The sequence below is a fragment of the Bufo bufo genome, chromosome 4 (assembly GCF_905171765.1).
Source record: "Bufo bufo chromosome 4, aBufBuf1.1, whole genome shotgun sequence".
Lineage (NCBI taxonomy): Eukaryota > Metazoa > Chordata > Amphibia > Anura > Bufonidae > Bufo > Bufo bufo.
The window spans coordinates 541,058,000-541,073,837 of record NC_053392.1 but is presented as its reverse complement, the minus strand read 5'-3'; the positions used below and the strand labels follow the sequence as shown (position 1 = coordinate 541,073,837).

Below are 15,838 nucleotides of genomic sequence, written 5' to 3'. Positions count from 1 at the left end.
CGAACACAGCGGTACCTGGATTGGTGCAATGAATGAGGCCGCCTGTGCCTACTGGCCGCAGAAGCCCACCTCATTGGCCGGGAGAAAAACAGCGCGGCCGGAGAAGAAATCGGTAGGCCCGAATGAAGCCGGGGCCTAGATTTTGTGGCGCCCGGCCGACTGGGATCTCTGCTCCGCCGCCGGGAAACTGAGGTACCCAGAACGGCACTAGCAGGCGCCCAAGATATATACCGGCCTAAGAGGTGCGGCGCTTCGCCGACCGCGGAGCTGCCCGGTCGGTCGGAGAAAGGGGGGCACGGAATGGAGCGCAGCAGGCAACAGTTTCTGAATGTCCCCTGCCCGATATGAGTCATGTATAGATCAGAGGGGGGTGAGGAGAAAGAACCTAAAATGCCGCCGCCGGGTTTGGGATTAACCCCTTCATTGCCCGATTTGTGAGGTGAGATGGGCGACTGGTGGAGGACTCGCCACCTCCTTAAGAAAGGGCCATGGTGTGAGGGGGACAGGGAGGGACAGTAGGGGAGCGAGGCTGCCCTGGTCCGCTTGGTCTTCTTGGGGGAGGCAGGGCGGTGGAACAAGCAACACCGGCCAGCCTCCCAGGGAGGCAGGGAAGCAAACGTTCCTGTGCCCCATCCATGAAATCTGTGAAAAATAACAAAATTAAGAAAATCAAAAGAGCCACCCTGCTAAGCAGGGAGGTCTGCCGCCTACGACACTAAGCTAAAAACTGATATGCACTCTCCAGGCTAGAGGGGGTATAGCCGGCAGGGGAGGAGTTATCACTTTTCAGCCTAGTGTCGCCTCCTAGTGGCAGCAAGCAGCTATACCCACGGTCCTGTGTCCCCCAATGATACGAGCGAGAAATAACTTATTGCCAGCTGAAAGATAATCGCCCATGCAGTAATTATTCAATAGGAGGCTCATAACTATTTTCTTAGTTAAATTCAGATGGCGACTTTTTTTTTTGGACAGGCAGTGTAAAACTGGTTACAGATTCCCTTTGATTAGCTATACATGCTTGTTCATCCTAGAGGTCTAAAGACTACTGAAAATTGAATGGGGCTCCGTCTGCATTATCAGAAATACATCCTAGAATTTAAAGACCCAGTCAGTTATAGGGATGGAGTGTTCGAAGGCACCTTCCCGATAATTCGTTCAGCGGGTGAAAGCATTGCTGATGCAGTCACCTAAATCATAATTTATGGGCAGCAGATCGTGCTGTCTAAGCAGCAATCTGCTGCCCAAAAACAATGAATGTGTAGGGGACAAACAATCACTCCAGCAATCGCTCATCCCCATACGGCGGAGGGGACTGCTGCATGTTAATGCAGCTCTCACCTCCTGTAACAAGCAGACAGTTATCAAGATTGAATGGTTTGTTCCCAATAGTTGCCTGATGTGTCAGCCCATGTAAAGGGGCCTAAACTAGGACAAGTTGCATGCAGGACTTTTTTTTGGGTCTAAAATAATGCATCTCAGACGGAAATGGCTCAAACAGATGCCAAATGCATAAATCATTGATGCTCAGGATCTTTTTTTTTTTTTTTAAACAGGATCCGTTTTTTCCTTTATTTTTCTGTTCTTCTGATGGATCAGAAGAATTGAAAAATAAATGGTGATGTGAACTCGCCCCAAGTGAGTAAAATAAAATACAAATAGAGGACGATGGATGAAGTAATGCTTGCTGCAATGAAAACCGAGCTGTGTATTGTTTTTGCTATTCAACACACATCCATTCTCTTACAGGGCGGACATACAAGAATATAACCAACGTCGATGACGTATATAACATTTATTAGAAAACTCATCTAAGTGACTCCGCTGAGACAAATCTATGGTGAAAAGTGTGCGTTTTTAGGCGTCATCTTTTTTAGGTTTCGATAAAATTTCATTTACTTTTTCCAGTTCTCCAAATGACATTGTGGCGGAGCCTCTCTTGGCTGGCTTTGCCTGAAAGTACGAAATGAGAGAGAAAAAAAATGTTTCAGGACTGTTAGCAATTTTCTTGTGGAGCACTGCTAAATTGAATCACTACACGAGCTCATCGGAGGCACTACAGGTAATGGATGTGAGGCTGTTTTCCGGACTGAAAAACATTAAATGAATTTAATATAAAGTGTGATAAATGTTGCAGCTGTTTAATAATAGTAGCAATCAGAATAGTGCAACCTGACCGAGTATTCGTTTCCAGGTTGATATAGTAATGACTGGCACAGACATTGGGGAAATGTTTAGCATTTTGTAATCAATTGTATGGGATTGTGACAGTGTTCTTCATTATGTAACAGCAGCCTGGTGGCTCAATGGTTAGCATTGTTGTCTAGCACTCCTGGTGTCCTGGGTTCGAATCAGACCAACGACAATATGTGCATGGAGTTTGTATGTTCTCCGTGTGTTTTTGTAGGTATTTTATGGGTTCTCCAGCTTCCTTCCAAACTCCAAAAAATACATACCAATTATATTTGCTCCTTGGAAGAATGGTCCTAGTGTGTACAGTATGTGCATAACACAGAGATTGTGAACACCATAGGGTCCCTATGTTGGTTCTATACAATTCACAAGAAATAAATAATACTAGTAATAACTGCTTTCGTGTGATAATAAAATTTTCCTGGGTTTATAACAGCAACAGGAGACCATTTATAATAAGTCTCAGCGTATTACCTGTGATTCATGAGGCTTCCACCCAATCATATAGTAGATCTGAAATGTGGCTGGTACGGAGCCATCCTCCTCTCCATACATCTCTACAAAATAAGGACATTTATATTAGAGACACATTTGTTGAGTGGATCAAAGGATGATGAAGTACAGGCTGATTTCTTTCCATCAGAGATGAGTCATCTGGACTGCAGCAGATCTGCTGGTGCTTGTTTGGGGAATATTCACTCACTGATCAGGCCAATCCTTCTGACATTAGTTTAAAGAAGACCTGTCAGTTATCTTCAGAATGCAGATTTTTTTTTTTTGAAAAAAGGAATACTTAGGTGACCGATTTCCCCCACTCCGGTAACTCCTGGTCCCTTTCATCATGAAAAAACTTGACCATTTAGTCAATCTCTGGCTTAAGCAACTACCACTGTGACCAATGATTGGCTGAGTGGTTACATTTCTGGGTTGAAAGGGGCCTGAAAGTACAGAGATCAAGGGGGCTCTTGGGTGAAGTGTAAAATCTGGTGCAATTCACTAGACATGATAGACACGCACCTCCAGTTAGGATTAAGGTCCTGTATACCACCGCAAGTTAAAATATGACTGGTAAGTGATGCAGCTGGGACAGTGAAAGCTTGAAGGAAGAAGCCTCCTGCAAATCATAACTGTAGGTACACTTTTCGATGTGTAATATATGTTTTTTCTTTGAATAATATCAATTCTATTCAAATGTTCTTCTTTATTTCACATAAATATTGGTTGGTTTATTTCCCTAGATTTGTATTTTAAATGAAATTATAATAGCAGTGGGATATTCCCACTATACTGTATAATGGCATGTCATGTCTAGGTAATGCCAAAACATTATGGAGAGATTTATCATCTCCTTTGCGCTTAAAAAGTGGCGTTAAAAAGTCACAGGTGTTGTCCCATCTCTCACTTTTCTGAAAGGCGGCATGGCACAGGCAGGGAGTGGACGTGGCCAGTCGCCTAGACAAATTTATCTTCATTTACGTCAATTTTCTGGTGTAAATGAAGCCAGAAATCTACTGCAGCTCGGAGTTGTTGTAGATTTCTGGTTAGGCGCACGGACTGTTGGAGGAAGCGCCTAATGTATGACAAGGCGTGCACCTTGTCATAAATTAGGCACATTTTTCAGCAGCGCAGGGAATATCAAGACTGGTGCTTAAATCTCACCCTATGATGGGTGTGGATCTGAGCACAGCGGTGTACGGTAAAACACTATGTGCATTAGTACTGTGTGGTAGCACTTAGGGGAAATGTCCTAGATTACCCTACTATACATTGGCATGGCTCAGTCTTACAGGCCAGCACAGTCACCATCCCTTGCTTATCCGATTATTCTTTTTTTCTCTATCACCACAGGGACCTTGTTCTGGATCCAGTGGACATCACGTCGACGCCAGCGACACCCTGGGTGAGGTAGGACCAGATTTTATTAGTTAGGACAGGGTGAGTGTAGAGTGTAGCCATGCATTGGGTTTAGTGTAAAAAAAAATTGCCGCCTCTTTGTATAAATTGGGAAGGGGGGGCGATCCAAAGTTTGCACTGGGGCGTAACTCTAGTTACGCCACTGTTTGTAGCACTTTACTAGTGCTGCTTTATTTGAAGGATCATGGGAGTCTGAGCAGTTCACCTCCCAACAATCATACTGATATGCCATCATTTACAGTTACAACCATGGAATGGCACAGGTACATGAGCAAGCTGTGGTATGGCCAAGATTACATATAGCTCTGATCCCGCAATTAAACCACTTCAATGTTGCAGTCAATAGCAAGGGGTTTGATACTTCCATTGCCCCACTCCTTGACACAACTCTGAGGTGGCTAGGTCTTGCAATGGTAGCCCAGGGACAAACAATGGCTCTATGGCTACCATCTAAGTACTCCTATTAGACACTGACAGAGAAAGGGCTTAATAGAATGCAGGTCAGTCTTTTACTGACAAAGTGTATTAGAACCACGGCACTCAAAAATGTTTAATTCCATCATAGTAATTTATTAACTTCATCCAGTGAAATTATATACAAATGGCCATTAGTATATCATTTCACTGGATGGAGCTAATAAATTACTGCGATTGAATGAAACCTTTTTGAGTGCCGTGGTTCTGATACACTTAATCCGATTTTTGTACCACTGAGCACCACCGCATCAATCAGGAGTGCCGACCAATCCACTATACAGTCTTTTACTGACAGGCATATAATACAATGCAATACACACATATTACAGTGTATTATACTAGTGTTAACATAATTGACATAATAAAGTTCACATAATAGGTATTGCTGGGTCAGTAACAAAGCAAAGTATTTAACCTGCCCGGTGGATGCTGTGAAAAAGATTACAAACAACATACAACTCAAAATGGTAGAATCAAAAAGTACATAACTGAAAAATACTTAAAAAAATCATTCCACAGAAAAAAGGGAAACAAAAGAAAGCAGTGGCTCTTGAAATATGATGAGAAAAAGCTTGGTCCTTAAGGGGGTTAACTAATAAGGGAGCTAATTCTTATTTTACTATCATAAGGATATCAGACCTCCCTCTATTATGAATCTACTGTCTATAGATGCCCCATAGTCTGAATTGGGTTTATCTGCCCTTTCCCTTCACCCTGTAGTGCTGGACATCCACAAGGAGGGCCATCACCAATCCAAATAAAATTGCTGGTTATGTGTAAGGACTGGAAATAGCTGTGAAACGCGTCAACCATAGTGTGTTTCTTCATCTACCTGCATGTCATAACTATAAAGATGTAAATCTGCCAAAGTATATGTTAATCTGTTTTTTAATTTTGGATATATAAGGAAATATTTGATATTTTATGGGGATTCATGCCGGCCTTTGGTGCTTCAGTAAATTTAAATAGAGGCAATGTCTGTGAGGGAAACAATAAGGGGAACTGCATGCATACGGTAATCCCAACCACCGCAAGCCTTAGCAGCATGAAAACAACTGTGCTGCACAGAGCACTGCTAATCTTTTGAGGCATCATCATATGAGCATTCACGCATACATAAGTACTTTTCTGTATTATCTACATTTTTGCAAAAAACCCTGAAAAGCTGATAAATCCAGGTTTATTTTATTAGGGCCATATAGGAAAATAACATACAAAATTTCTGACAAAGCTTTTGAAGAAGTCTGTATTCATTCTGTTGAGAACACAAAAGAGATTCAGAACCCCGATGCGCTGATTACCAGGGTTAAAGTGCTCTGCCTTTTACAAAAACTGTTGAAAACCAGAAATAAAATATTTTGATTAAACTGTACAAGAACAGCAGGTTACCTTGGTATATGGTTGCAGCTGCTAGCATTGAATCTCTGTGCAGAAGGCATCTCCTGTTCCAAGCACAGTTGCTCTCACCCATACCTAGAAGATAAATATGCAGAAAAAAAGACTTCAAGGCTACCTGCACATGGATGTGGGCTATCTAACAGAAATTCCACACTAAATACTTGTATGTGTAAAGTGAAAAGAAAATTATACATGGTTTTCAATGTGTTTAATAAATACAAATTCCAAAAAGTATGGCGTGCATTTGTATTCAGCCCCCTGTACTCTGATATCCCTAAATAAAATACAGTGTGACCAATTGCCTTCAGAAGTAACCCAATTAGTAAATAGAGTCCACCTTTGTGTAATTTATTCTCAGCATAACTACAGCTGTTCTGTGAAGGCCTCAGAGGTTTGTTGGTGAACATTAGTAATCAAACAGCATCATGAAAACCAAGGAACACACTAGACAAGTCATGGATAAAGTGGTGGAGAACTGTAAAGCAGGGTTAGGTTATAAAAAAAAAAAATATCCCAAGTTTTGAACATCTCATGGAGCACTATTCAATCCATCATCCGAAAATGGAAGGAGTATGGCACAACTGCAAACCTATACATACAGTTGTGTTCAAAATAATAGCAGTCAGACATCACTAACCTGATCAAATCACTGTCTTTGGTAGAAATGATATTTCTACATGGCAAATAATTTACTAGCAGGTGTAGTAGAGTAATAGAAATCCAACAGACCCAACAGTCATAACATGCATGCTGCTGATTCTGTGTAATTGAATCACTAGTTGAAAGGGGCATGTTCAAAATAATAGCAGTGTGGAGTTCAATGAGTGAGGTCATTCATTCTTTGAAAAACAGGTGGCAATTATTGCCCTTATTTAAGGAAGGAAGGCAGCAAATGTTGTACATGCTGGTTACAGTGCATTTCTCTCTGAAATTCTGAGGAAAATGGGTCGTTCCAGACATTGTTCAGAAGAACAGCGTACCTTGATTAAAAAGTTGATTGGAGAGGGGAAAACATATAAAGAAGTGCAGAAAATGATAGGCTGCTCAGCTAAAATGATCGCAAATGCTTTAAAATGGCAACCAAAACCTGAAAGACGTGGAAGAAAGTGAAAAACTACCATTCGAATGGATAGAAGAATAGCCAAAATGGCAAGGACTCGGCCAACAATCAGCTCCAGGAAGATCAAAGAAGGTCTAAAGTTACCTGTGAGTACTGTTACAATTAGAAGACACCTATGTGAAGCCAAGCTATCTGCAAGAAGCCCCCGCAAAGTCCCACTGTTGAAAAAAAGACATGTGCTGAAGAGGTTACAATTGACTGGGCTAAAGAGACATTTTGTGGACTGATGAAAGTAAGATTGTTCTTTTTGGGTCTAGTGGCCGGAGACAGTTTGTCTGACGACCCCCAAACACTGAATTCAAGCCACAGTACACTGTGAAGACAGAAGCATGGTGGCGCAAGCATCATGATATGGGGCTTTTTCTCATACTAAGGTGTTGGGCCTATTTATCGCATACCAGGGATCATGGATCAGTTTGAATACATCAGAATACTTGAAGAGGTCATGCTGCCTTATGCTGAAGAGGAAATGTCCTTGAAATGGGTGTTCCAACAAGACAACGACCCCAAACACACCAGTAAACGTGCAGCATCTTGGTTCCAGACCAACAAGATTGACATTATGGAGTGGTCAGCCCAATCCCCGGATCTTAATCTAATAGGAAACTTGTGGGGGGACATCGAAAATGCAGTTTCTGAGGCAAAACCAAGAAATAGAGAAGAATTGTGAAATGTAGTCCCATCATCCTGGGCTGGAATACCTGTTCACAGGTGCCAGAAGTTGGTTGACTCCATGCAACACAGATGTACAGCAGTTCTCAGAAACAGGGGTTATACAACTAAATATTAGTTAAAGGGAGTCGGTCACCTCCATATGGCCATATACAGCGCTTACATGGCTCTGTAGCACACTTATACAGGATTGTAACGGTACTTTTGTTCTTTTCTTTAGACTTGCACAAGCAGGAAAAACAAAGTTTAATTCATATGCAAATGAGCACTCGCAAGTGCCCAGGGGCGGCGTTCAGTGTGTAGGTGCCCAGGCTGCCCTGCCTTCTTTTCACTTTACTCCTCCCCAGTCTCTACCCGCCCTCCAAGTCTCTTGCCTCATCAATAGGGCAAAGGAAGAGGCTGGGGAGGAGTAAAGTGAAAAGAAGGCAAAGCAGAACCATGTAAGCGCTGTATATGGCCATATGGAGGCGACAGACTCCCTTTAAAGGGTTTCTACCACCTCATTTGGACCTAATTAGCTGTCAGACACTAGCGATCTGCTAGTGTCTGCTCTACCTAACCATGCTATTGTAAGACCTTTGTGTGCAGCCGTTACACTAAAAAAACAACTTTTATTGATATGCAAATGAGCCCCTAGGTGCTATGGGGGCGTCTTTTCAGCACCTAGAGGCTCCGTCTACTCACCCTGTATTCCGCCCCACTCGTCCGTCAAGCCCGCCCATCTCTAGATTGCCAGCCTCCATCTCATCCATCGGCCTTATTCTCGCGCCTGCGCCTGTATTCGGCGCAGGCGCAGTGACTGTCTGAACGGCCAGGCGTCGCGGTGTGCCACAATGATATGCAACTGACAACACTGGCTAATCACTCAGCCTGATGTTAAAAACTGAGACTTTAGCCAATGTATTCCAGTCAGGAACACAAAGGAGCCCTTTTGCACCACCGTCAAGGTATCTCAGTGTGGCATGGGTTCCTACCACTAGACTACCTAAGGTGTGTGAACACGGTCTGAGAGGTGCTAAGATCAAACTCACAGCCAAGCTCCCACATGCCTCCATAGTGAGATCACTCATGCAGTGGGAGAAGGAATAAGGCTGCAAGCCCCACCTATAACAAGCCATGTGACACGGGCAACCAGGTGCTCTAGAATGTTACCAGCATTACGCAATGGCACATTCCATACATATAAAGAGAAAGCACTCAAAACCCCCAAACACGTTTATAACCGGGGGAGCAATTCCTCCGCATGTGATCCGCTGCTAACGGCAATCCCCAGCAAAAAGACATGGCCATCCACCTAAAATGACAGCCCAGACAAGTAGAGCACTAATTAGTAGAGGCCCATGGTCACTCTGGTGGGGCTGCAGTGATCCACAGCTCAGGTGGGAGAATCTGTCCACAGGACAAATACAAGTCATGTACTCCACAAATCTGGCCTTTATGGAAGAGTGGCAAGCCATAAGAAGTCCCTTTTACAGTTTGCTACAAGCCATGCAGGGGACACAGCAAACATGTGGAAGCAGGTGCACCGGTCAGAGAAGACCACCTGTTAACTTTCTGGCCTAAATGCAAAATGCTATCTTTGGCAGAAACCCAACACTGCACATCACCCTGAATACACCATCCCACTGCAAATCCATGGCAAGACTTGAAAATTGCTGTTCAGAGACGCTCTCCATCCAATCTGACTGAACTTAAGCTATTTTGCAACCTCTAGATGTGCAAAGCTGGTAGAGACATACCCCAATAGACTTTCAGCTATAATTGCAGATGTATTGACTCAGATTTCTATTTACTAAATATTTTAAAAACCATGTATCATTTTCTTTTCACTTAACTCATACTTGCTAATTTGTGTTGGTGTATCACATAAAATTCCAATAATAATAAATCCATTTAAAGGGGTATTCCCATCACAGACAATGGGGGCATATTGCTAGGATATGCCCCCATTGTGTGATACTCACACCTACCACGACAGAGGAGCCGGGAGAGCTGTGGCTGGAGGACCCCGGATTTCCCGAGGTCCGTCCACCACCAAGCGCTGCTCCCATAGAAGTGAATGGGAGCGCACCGCGCGGCCCCTGCTTCTATTCATTTCTATGGGGCAGATGGAAATAGCAGAGCCAGTGCGGCCCCATAGAAATGAATAGAGGGCGGCTGCGCATGCGCAGTGCGCCCTCCGTTCATTTCCCGGCTCCGTTCTCATTGTAGGCGGGACCTGCACCTATCAAACAATGGGGGCATATCCTAGCGATATGCCCCCATTGTCTGTGATGGGAATACCCCTTTAAGTTAGTGGCTGTAACATGAAAAAAATGTGGAAAACACTTGAACACATTGTGAGCACATTTTCAACTCACTGTATTTTCAACAGGCCCCAAAGAGATGGACGGAGTGTCAGTGCACATGCTCGACCTGCTGATCCAAGCTCCATCTGAATGGTGCAGCAGTGTTCACAATCAACCACTGCACCACTGAAGTGGGGGCACAGATCAGGGGGTATCCCAGTGGTCGGACCCTTACTGATCAGACACCTATCCTACTGAGTGACCATGAAGGCTTATCTAGATGAATTGATCTCTGGAATAATGTTCTATGAATAGATGAGCAAAAAGCATAGGTCTTGTTAACTATGGGGGAAAGTCCTTTTTTTACTGCAGTGCACTTCTATTAGCAGCATCACTTAAGAAAATAACAAAATGTGAAGTGAAACATTAAAATGGATCTGTCACAGAACAGTTCCCTTCAAACTAGGTCATCTCATAATTTATTTATTTCCTGATATATATATATATATATATATATAAAAAAAGAAAAAGAAAAAAGATGGCAGCACCGTCACAGAAAAAAGGGAATGAAGGGTGCAAAAAAGCCCAATGTGGATACAAGCCAATCCAATGATGCAGACGTAGAAAAAGGGCAGCACTCCAATAGATAAAATATCAAAAAACTTTATTTACCCATAAAGCTGTAGCGACGTTTCGGCTCTAACACAGGAGCCTTCCTCAAGGCTTGAGGAAGGCTCCTGTGTTAGAGCCGAAACGTCGCTACAGCCTTATGGGTAAATAAAGTTTTTTGATATTTTATCTATTGGAGTGCTGCCCTTTTTCTACGTATATATATATATATATATATATAAAAAGAGATATAGCACCAACATCAGCACTGAAGACATAGTAGGGTGTCATGTACTAAGTGATATATACACCAGTTTTCTGGTGCATATCTGTTGCATACTTGCTGCAATCTGCGCCTTCGCCCCGCTCACGCCAGGTCTAAAAAAGGGGGCATGGGGTGGGCAGGGAAGGGGACAAGCTGGCAGGCCCATCTCATTTTTTATTTTCTATGCCTGTTTTAGGCGTAGAAAATGGTCAAAAATTTAAGCCAGCAAGGAAGCGGTCTTACATTTAGACCGGCGGTGGATGCGCCGAAGTTATGTAGAAGTCGGCGCCTCAACATAACTGTGGCGGAACCACCACCAGCGCAAGGGATTAATAAAACCGGCATCTAAACGCTGGGCCCAGGCGGTCAACCAGGGAAATTCCTTAGCGGCCTGGTGCTCTGCTGTTTTTGTAGCTCGCTTTGCAATGAATGGGAGCCAAGCAAATAGCATAGCACAGCACGCTAGTCTGTTTCCGTAAGAACTTGTTTTTCTACGCTGTTTATGCAGCTTCCGTTCCATTTGTGACAACTATTTAGTACCATATTAATTAATAATAAAAACACTAACGTTATACATACATAATATAACAAAATATGTACTTACCTTGTAAATCTTTCATCAGCTCAAACATTCCAGGATAGTGAACCCGAATTTCTTCCGTATCCTGCACAGAGAGGAAGATTACCTTACATTACAGGACACGGAGGCTTAGACTGAATGACTGGGCATTCTCATATCTTTTAACAGGCAATATATCACACAGTGACACGGCATGGCTTTCATGAGTTATGGACTGGGTGCCCCAGGGTTAAAAAGAGATGGCCAGTGCCAATGAGCAATATGACTTTATAGGAGTGCCATCAGCAGCTACTGGTTGTCTATAAAATGAATGGCACGGAGCAGATGGAATTTAATAGCCGTGAAACATGTACTCGTTCGGTCAGATGAAGTCAGACCCTCGCTAAACCCTTTTATGTTCACCTGCACAGATATGAACAAAAAGGCAAAATTCTCTCCCCCTGTCTCCAAATACCGATGGATAACCCCCTGGAACCCCAGCAATAGTCTCTGCTACAGCCAGGGAACGTCTGTGTCACTGAGGAGCAAATCGACGCCAGCTAGTTGATGGCACAGACTGGTGCTCTAACTTCCATTATACACTGCTCAAAAAAATAAAGGGAACACTTAAACAACACAATGTAACTCCAAGTCAATCACACTTCTGTGAAATCAAACTGTCCACTTAGGAAGCAACACTGAGTGACAATCAATTTCACATGCTGTTGTGCAAATGGGAGAGACAACAGGTGGAAATTATAGGCAATTAGCAAGACACCCCCAATAAAGGAGTGGTTCTGCAGGTGGTGACCACAGACCACTTCTCAGTTCCTATGCTTCCTGGCTGATGTTTTGGTCACTTTTGAATGCTGGCAGTGCTTTCACTCTAGTGGTAGCATGAGACGGAGTCTACAACCCACACAAGTGGCTCAGGTAGTGCAGCTTATCCAGGATGGCACATCAATGCGAGCTGTGGCAAGAAGGTTTGCTGTGTCTGTCAGCGTAGTGTCCAGAGCATGGAGGCGCTACCAGGAGACAGGCCAGTACATCAGGAGATGTGGAGGAGGCCGTAGGAGGGCAACAACCCAGCAGCAGGACCGCTACCTCTGCCTTTGTGCAAGGAGGAACAGGAGGAGCACTGCCAGAGCCCTGCAAAATGACCTCCAGCAGGCCACAAATATGCATGTGTCTGCTCAAACAGTCAGAAACAGACTCCATGAGGGTGATATGAGGGCCCGACGTCCACAGGTGGGGTTGTGCTTACAGCCCAACACCGTGCAGAACGTTTGGCATTTGCCAGAGAACACCAAGATTGGCAAATTCGCCACTGGCGCCCTGTGCTCTTCACAGATGAAAGCAGGTTCACACTGAGCACATGTGACAGACGTGACGAGTCTGGAGACGCCGTGGAGAACGTTCTGCTGCCTGCAACATCCTCCAGCATGACCGGTTTGGCATTGGGTCAGTAATGGTGTGGGGTGGCATTTCTTTGGAGGGCCGTACAGCCCTCCATGTGCTCGCCAGAGGTAGCCTGACTGCCATTAGGTACTGAGATGAGATCCTCAGACCCCTTGTGAGACCATATGCTGGTGCGGTTGGCCCTGGGTTCCTCCTAATGCAAGACAATGCTAGACCTCATATGGCTGGAGTGTGTCAGCAGTTCCTGCAAGACGAAGGCATTGATGCTATGGACTGGCCCGCCCGTTCCCCAGACCTGAATCCAATTGAGCACATCTGGGACATCATGTCTCGCTCAATCCACCAACGTCACGTTGCACCACAGACTGTCCAGGAGTTGGCAGATGCTTTAGTCCAGGTCTGGGAGGAGATCCCTCAGGAGACCGTCCGCCACCTCATCAGGAGCATGCACAGGCGTTGTAGGGAGGTCATACAGGCACGTGGAGGCCACACACTACGGAGCCTCATTTTGACTTGTTTTAAGGACATTACATCAAAGTTGGATCAGCCTGTAGTGTTTTTCCACTTTGATTTTGAGGGTGACTCCAAATCCAGACCTCCATGGGTTGAAAAATTTGATTTCCTTTTTTAAATTTTTGTGTGATTTTGTTGTCAGCACATTCAACTATGTAAAGAACAAAGTATTTCAGAAGAATATTTAATTAACTCAGATCTAGGATGTGTTATTTTTGTGTTCCCTTTATTTTTTTGAGCACTGTAGTAAATGTGTCAGGTTGCTAAAGAAACCCATCCCTCCCATTTTTTTAAAGGTCAGATTGGCATAAAACTGAAAAGTCCCAAATTTTCAAGTCGCATCATAAATTCCCTGTGATCGTGTACCGATCCTGGGCTATAGCAGGTATTATAGCCTATACCTGTGATGGCTAACCTCCGGCACTCCAGTTGTGGTAAAACTACAACTCCCAAGATGTTCTCAGAACTCCATTGAAATGGAAGGAGCATGATGGGAGTATCACCGCAGCTGGAGTGCCGGAGGTTAGCCATCACTGGCCTATACTCATTTACAGCTGCTTCTCAGGTGAAATCTTAAAGAGCACCTTTCTCCACTCCAGACATGCCTGTTGTAATGGCTTCATGCATTCCCCATGTAATAACAATTCTGGCACATATATAAGTTATGACTCTATGATGTGCCGTTCCTTTATTATTTGTACTAGAAGTTATGAATGAATTGCTAGCAGTCTGCAGTAAGGGTACAGAGGGGAGGTAACCAGTTGGGGGGGGGGGGGGTGTACCTTCACAGACTCACTCTATCCAATCAGTGCTGCCATTATAAGACTGGGAAGGGACACCCACCCAACTGGTTAACACCCCTCTGTGCCCTTACTGCAGACTGCTAGCAATTCACAGAGCAGTTTTCATTTTACATTCGGTTCTTCATAAAGGAGAGATGTGGATTGTTTACTATGGGCAACAAAGACCCCATAGGCAACCCCTAAGACAGTGTACCAGCTTTGCCTGTAGTCCAGGTGTTTATGGAATCTTATTACTTACCACAGTTAACATGCTGAAGCCGGCTCTCCCCATCAGGTTCCCCAGGTCATTTACAGCAGTGAATGGAGACACGTGCGGAGAGAACCCACCTTCTCTTTCAATCTCTGCCAGCTGCAACGAGCAGCGGAGCTCATATAGTGTCTCTCCGCCAAACATGGCTCCAATGAATACACCATCGTTCTTAAGTACCCGATAAATCTGGAAGACATGAATGAGAATTTATCGGGTAACACTCCACCAGGAAAAAAACCAAAAACTAAAAATACCGGTATACCAATTACTCTCTCTCTCCCTTACTGTTTATTGCTACCTCTGATATGGACGGGGCAGGTTATTACAGTCACTGACCCGTACATAGTTAAGCTATGGGTCACTACGATTACATTGATACATGCAGTGTTTTTTCCATTTTACTACTTTTGCGCAATAGAATTCCCTTTTTTTTTTTAAGAAGAAAATGTTTTACCATTGCTGCATCCCAAGACCTATACATTTTTATTTTTATTTCTATGGAGCTATGCGAGGGCTTGATTTTTACACGACGTGTACTATTCATTGGGTGCATAACAGCTTTTTATTTGTTTTTTGTTTTTTTGGGTGAAAGCAGTAAGCATTACAGGAGAATTACACTGTCAGTGCTATATTGACAGTCACCAGCAGGCTGCGCCAGAGAGGCACACCATACTACTGTAACGGGTTTTTGGTGGCGCCCCCTAGTGTCTATGGGGTCCCTAACCCTAGTTAACTCACTATGCCTGACAGGCGGATCCTGAGACTCCGCTATCTGGGAGTTGGGGTACATGTCTGCGGCAGTGCCTCCACCCAGTGGAGCATCCGGGGTAGGGATGTGAGGCTCCACTGGGAACATACTTGGTGCAAATGAGACTGACACAGCCTAACTGGAATTAACTTTATATAGTGCGTAACAAAATGAACCAACATACATAGGAAAATACAATAGCGTAACACAAATAACAGAGTAAGGGCTCTTTCACACTTGCGTTATTGTCTTCCGGCATAGAGTTCCGTCGTCGGGACTCTATGCCGGAAGAATCCTGATCAGGATTATCCTAATGCATTCTGAATGGAGTGAAATCCGTTCAGGATGCATCAGGATGTCTTCAGTTCCGGAACGGAAAGTTTTTTGGCCGGAGAAAATACCGCAGCATGCTGCGCTTTTTGCTCCGGCCAAAAATCCTGAACACTTGCCGCAAGGCCGGATCCGGAATTAATGCCCATTGAAAGGCATTGATCCGGATCCGGCCTTAAGCTAAACGTCGTTTCGGCGCATTGCCGGAGCCGACATTTAGCTTTTTCAGAGTGGTTACCATGGCTGCCGGGACGCTAAAGTCCTGGCAGCCATGGTAAAGTGT

General features: G+C 44.2%; 1 protein-coding gene across 1 annotated transcript in view; it reads right to left on the bottom strand.

The window, feature by feature from the left end:
- Nucleotides 1–1,685: 1,685 nt before the first annotated feature.
- The window catches only part of NDUFAF5 (NADH:ubiquinone oxidoreductase complex assembly factor 5), a 53,264-nt gene continuing 39,111 nt past the window's right edge, over nucleotides 1,686–15,838 (bottom strand). The window contains exons 7-11 of the mRNA XM_040429976.1: nucleotides 14,466–14,663; nucleotides 11,538–11,598; nucleotides 5,971–6,054; nucleotides 2,665–2,747; nucleotides 1,686–1,950 (exon numbers count right to left, since the gene is read on the bottom strand). Of these exons, the coding sequence (XP_040285910.1) occupies nucleotides 1,855–1,950; nucleotides 2,665–2,747; nucleotides 5,971–6,054; nucleotides 11,538–11,598; nucleotides 14,466–14,663 (522 nt within the window). The 3' untranslated portion in view covers nucleotides 1,686–1,854. The remainder of the gene's footprint in view (nucleotides 1,951–2,664; nucleotides 2,748–5,970; nucleotides 6,055–11,537; nucleotides 11,599–14,465; nucleotides 14,664–15,838) is intronic.